The sequence below is a fragment of the Hipposideros armiger genome, unplaced genomic scaffold, assembly GCF_001890085.2.
Source record: "Hipposideros armiger isolate ML-2016 unplaced genomic scaffold, ASM189008v1 scaffold_82, whole genome shotgun sequence".
Classification (NCBI taxonomy): domain Eukaryota; kingdom Metazoa; phylum Chordata; class Mammalia; order Chiroptera; family Hipposideridae; genus Hipposideros; species Hipposideros armiger.
This window is the reverse complement of record NW_017731432.1, coordinates 2,268,832-2,274,310: the sequence shown is the minus strand read 5'-3', so window position 1 is coordinate 2,274,310 and position 5,479 is coordinate 2,268,832. Positions and strand designations below refer to the sequence as shown.

At 36.3% G+C, this 5,479-nt stretch overlaps 1 protein-coding gene across 1 annotated transcript in view; it reads right to left on the bottom strand.

The window, feature by feature from the left end:
* Positions 1 to 5,479, bottom strand: part of CCDC30 (coiled-coil domain containing 30) — a 112,847-nt gene that overhangs the window by 71,951 nt on the left and 35,417 nt on the right. Inside the window, exons 6-7 of the mRNA XM_019643692.1 lie at positions 4,665 to 4,790; positions 3,185 to 3,322 (exon numbers count right to left, since the gene is read on the bottom strand). Of these exons, the coding sequence (XP_019499237.1) occupies positions 3,185 to 3,322; positions 4,665 to 4,790 (264 nt within the window). The remainder of the gene's footprint in view (positions 1 to 3,184; positions 3,323 to 4,664; positions 4,791 to 5,479) is intronic.

Below are 5,479 nucleotides of genomic sequence, written 5' to 3'. Positions count from 1 at the left end.
ATATACACACACACACACATATATATATATCCATTATATTAGTTTTAGGTGTGAACATAATGATTCGATATTTGTATATTTTGCAAATGATCACAATTCAGCCAACAGGCATCACCATACATAGTTACAAATTTATTTTGCTTGTGATGAGAACTTTCAAGATCCACTCTCCTAGCTATTTTCGAATATACAATACAGTATTACAAGCTATAGTTGCTGTGCTGTACATTATGTCCTCCTGATTCATTCATTTTATAACAGAAATTTGCACCTTTTTTACCCCCTTCAACCATTCCCCACCCCCTCCTGACACAGGCAACCACAATCTGTACTCTATATCCAGGAGTTCAGTTTCTGTTTGTTTCTTTTTAGATTCCATATGTAAGTGAGATAATACAGTATCTGACTTATTCAACTTACCATAATGCCTTCAAGGCCCATTCATGTTGTCACAAATGGCAGATTGAATTTCTTTTTTTATGGATTAATAATATTCCACTGAGTATATATACCACATTTTCCTTGTTCATCCATCAATGGACATTTAGGTTGTTTCTGTATCTTAGCTTTTGTATATAATGTTGTAGCAAACATGGGGATGCATATATCTTTTCGAATTAGAGTTCTCATTTTCTTTGGATAATACCCAGAAGTGCAATTTCTGGATCATATGGTTGTTCTATTTTTAATATCTTGAGGAACCGCCATACTATTTTCCATAGTGGCTACATTAACTTACATTCCCACCAACAGTGTCCAAGGGTTCCCTTTTCTCTATATCCTCGCCAACACTTGTTATTTGTTGTCTTTTTGATAATAGGCATTATAACAGACGTGAGGCGATATCTTGCTGTGGCTTTGATTTGCATTTCCCTGATGATTAGTGACATTGAGCATGAGCATCTTTGTTTTTTTTTTAGCTGAGCCATCCTGCCACCTGTTGGCAGCTCAGCTCGGACCGGACTTGAACCGCTGTTGCTCAGAGCTCAAACCTCTGAGCGAGCTCTTAACCAACTGAGCCACTCGCTGGCATGTTGAGCATCTTTTAATGTACCTGTTGACCACCTGCCTGCTTGTCTTCCTTGGAAAAATGTCTATTCAGATCCTCTGCCCATTTTAAAATCAGATTTTTTTTTGTATTGACTTGTATGAGTTCTCTATATATTTGTACAATATATTAACCCCTTATCACACATATGATTTGCATATATTTTCTTGCATTTGGTACACTGTTTTTTCATTTTGTTGATGGTTTCCTTTGCTGTGCATAATAATTTGTTTGATGTAGTCCTACTTGCATATTTTTGGTGTCAGATCCAAGGAATTACTGCCAAGACCAGTGTCAAGGAGCTTACCACCTATGTTTTTTTTCTAGTAGTTTTATGATTTCAGGTCTTATGTTCAAATCTTTAATCCATTTTGAGTTGATTTTTTCATATGGCATAAAATAGTGCTACAGTTTCATTCTTTGCATGTGGCTGTCCAGTTTTCCCAATATAATTTATTGAAAAGACTTTCCTTTCCCCATAGTATATTCTTGGCTTTTTTGTCATAAATTAATTAAACATATATGTATAGGTTTATTTCTGGGCTCTCTATTCTGTTCCATTGATCTGTGTCTGTTTTTATGCCAATGCCATACTGTTTTTTTTTTTTAATATTTCATTGGGGAATTGGGGGAGGGGAACAGACAAATTGCTTTCCTTTTGTTCTTCAGTCTAGTTGTGGAGGACGTGGCTTCACTGGCCCATGTTGGTATTATCACTGTGCTCTTCCTGGGTGAGGCAGATCGGTCGCCGGCCTCTGGACGGCTACTCACGGTGGCTCTTGGCAGCTCACACCAGCTGCTGGCCACACATGGTAGCTCATAGCAGCCCACTGCAGCAGGGGCTGCAGCCTATGCCGTCGCCGGCGACTCACGGCAGCCCAGCTCCAGGTCGAGCTGCTGCTCACCATCTTAGCTGTAGAGGGCAGTGTCACTGGCCCTCATGTGGGATCCGAACCCCGGCTCTGCTGCTCAGAGCTAGCGTCCCAAGCCAGCTCTTAACCAACGCGCCACTCGGCAGACCCAATACCATAATGTTTTTATTACTATAGCTCTGTAATATAGTTTGAAGTCAGGGAGCATGATGTCTTCATCTTTGTTATTCTTTCTCAAGATTGCTTTGGCTTTTGGGGGTCTTTTGTGGCTCCATACAAATGACTGTGAAAAACGCCATTGGAATTTTGATAGGGACTGCATTGAATCTCTAAATTGCTTTAGAGTAGTATGGACATTTTAACAATATTAATTCTTCCAATCCATGAGCATGGAATACTTTTCCATTTATCTGTGTCTTCCTCAGTTTCTTTTATCAGTGTCTTATAGTTTTCAGTGTACAGGTCTTTCACCTCCTTGGTTAAATGTATTCATAGGTATTTTATTCTTTTTGATGCAATTGCAAATGGGACTGTTTTCTTAATTTTTCTTTCTGATAGTTTCTATTTATTAGTATATAGAAACACAATAAATTTTTGTATATTAATTTTGTATCCTGCAACCTTACTGAATTTATTTATTAGTTCTAGCACTTTCTTTTTGGTGGAATCTTTAGGGTTCTCTATATATGGTATCATGTCATTTGCAAACAGTGACAGTTTTACTTTTTCCTTTCCAATTTGGATGCTTCTTATTCCCTTTTCTTNGGTGTGTGGAAGGTGTGCGGAAGAGGGGGTAGTCTTATACGGTGAGTATATAACAAACTCTGTATTTTGAGTGGAAATGTTAGGGGGTCGTCTTATATGCCCAGTCATCTTATACGCCGGCAAATACGGTATTAATTTTGTATCCTGCTACTTTATCAAACTCATTTATCAGACCTACTAGTTTTTTGGTGGAATCTTTGGGGTTCTCTCTATATAGTATCATGTCATTTACAAATAATGACAGTTTTACTTCTTCCTTTCTGATTTGTATGCATTTCTTTTCCTTGTCTGACTGCTGTGGCTAGGACTTCCAGTATTAGGTTGAATTAAAGTGGTGAAAGTGGACATCCTTGTCTTATTCCTGATCTTAAGGGGAATGCTTTTAGCTTTTTCCCATTGAGTATGATGTTAGCTGTGGGTTTTTATCTTATCATTTATCATGAAAAAGTACATGTATGTCATACATTATACATTTAAAGCCTTAATAATTCAGTCTCACCTTTGTTTCTAATTCAGAATTCTCTCTCTGTAGCAGGTTATAAGCTATTAAAAAATGATCTCTGTCTTCTGCTGCCCCTGGAAGACTTTGAATTTCATTATAAAGTGATATAAGTTCTGACTTCGATTTTTGCAATTCCTGATGAAGAAATGAAGATATTTAATGAATAAAATAAGACTTACCCCATAAAAGATTTAATATATCTAAAAAGGAATCTTTGAAATGATTCTGACAAATGTTTTAAATGTTTCAACCTATCTTCTGGCAGCGGGCTTCTTTCTTAGTAGTTAAAACAAAGGTTATTTAAAGCAGTTACTTAAACTGAGCATTTTTAATTTCTATCGTCCACAGGTTGAAAGCCTGGGTTTCTAGACTCATTCTGCTTTACCTAAGGCTTGTATAGAGGTGAATTCTTCAGCAGTTCCTGCATTAGTTATATTACCTGTTTTAAAATGTATCCTTTTAAAATGTTCCCTTTATAGAACAATGTGCTACCTGGTTTACCTTTAGTCCTATGACAACACCATGAAGTAGAGTTATTGAAACAGAGGCTCAGATAACTTAAGTAACCTGCCTAAATTCACATAGCCTGGAAGTGGTAAAGCTGAAATTCAAACTGTCTGACTGACTTCAAATCCTGTGTTCTTAATTACAAATTATGCTACCTAACTTAACAATGTATATTTAGTGACTTAATCAAGTAAGGTTTCTGCTAATCCTCTCACTTCTCTTTCCATGAGAGAAAACACTTTAGTTAGGCATAGATTTTTAAAAATCAATTTTCTACAGTGATGACATGGAATATACTGTTTGACTGGTGAATGACAGACCTCAGAGACAGTCTGTGGTGCTCTATGAAAGGAACAGGTGATATAAAATTTACTTTAGGAGAGGAGTTACTTGGTACTTTTCCAAAGTCTTGAGATCAAAGAAGGAGGAGAATGTTGATAAGGAAGGCATTAGGCAAAAAGGAGAGAAGGTAAGGAGTTGCCACCCCAAACCACAGGAAGAGGGCAAGTAGTATCAATTTCCTACCTCATTTCATCAAATATTCCCATAGATCCTTCAGGACGGGATTTAGGCCAATGAACAGGCTTTTGCCCACCCTGCAAACTGATTAAATGTTACCGTCCTCTACATTGGTGATCTAAACGTCCATGAACTCACTTCTAGGTCTCTTCTCCAAATAAAGGCTGGTTATATCTATGACCTTTCCAAGATGACAGGACAAGCAGTTAAGAGGAGACATGAGTCCATGACTCTATGACTGCCATAATAATCACTTCCTATTTAAAGGACTGTTCTTGGCTAGTGCTAGAACTCAACTTGGGGAAACAACAGTCACCCCATTATTACTAATAGAAACACATATTCTATAGCTACAATTTACTTTAAAATCAAAATAAATGATAACATGAAATCCTTAAATTAGAAATGCAAAAAGAGGAAAATAACATCCTAAATGGCAAAATACTGGTACCTCATTATCAACTTTCAAATCCTTCTGTAGAGTATTAAGATCAGATGTCAATTGCTTTCTCCCTTCTCTCTCTTCTGACAACTCACTTTCAAATATTTCAATTTTTTCTTGGCTCATTTTCAATATCTGCAAAAAGTATTTTTTATATAATTAATTATATATATAATAAATTTCCTATAAATTCTGATATTTTTCTTCCTAACTCAATTATAAAGTCATCTAGAGGAGATAGAAAGCTAGGAAAACTAGTTCATGGTACCATAGCTCATAAGATACAGTTTTCTTTCCAAACCTGTTTTCTCAACAATAAATGGAGCAAATACTTGTCCTATGTACATCAGAGCCATAAGAATTGGAGTAAAACATGATTTTGAAGTATTTTGTTAAGTTTAATCACCTACCAAATATAAGGTATTATTAAAATCTTACGATGATAATAATTGCAAAAATGATAGTAGTTACTCTTTAGTGCTTACCATATGTCAGATTACAGTAAATGCTTTGCATGCATTATCTCATTTTGTTTTCCCAGGATTCCTATGAGATTGTAACTATTATTACCGTATTTTGCCATGTATAATGCGCACCCACGTTTTTGGCCCAAACTTTCAGGAAAAAAATCTTTTGTTTTAATTTTTTAATTCAAAAAATTATTATTTTTTTTAAATATTTTTATTGGGGAATTGGGGGAAGCAGAACAGACAAGTTGCTGTCCTTTTGTTCTTCAGTCTAGTTGTGGGGGACGTTGCTTCACTGGCCCAAGTTGGCACCATCATTGTGTTCTTCCCGGGCGAGACAGATCAGTCGCCGGCTTC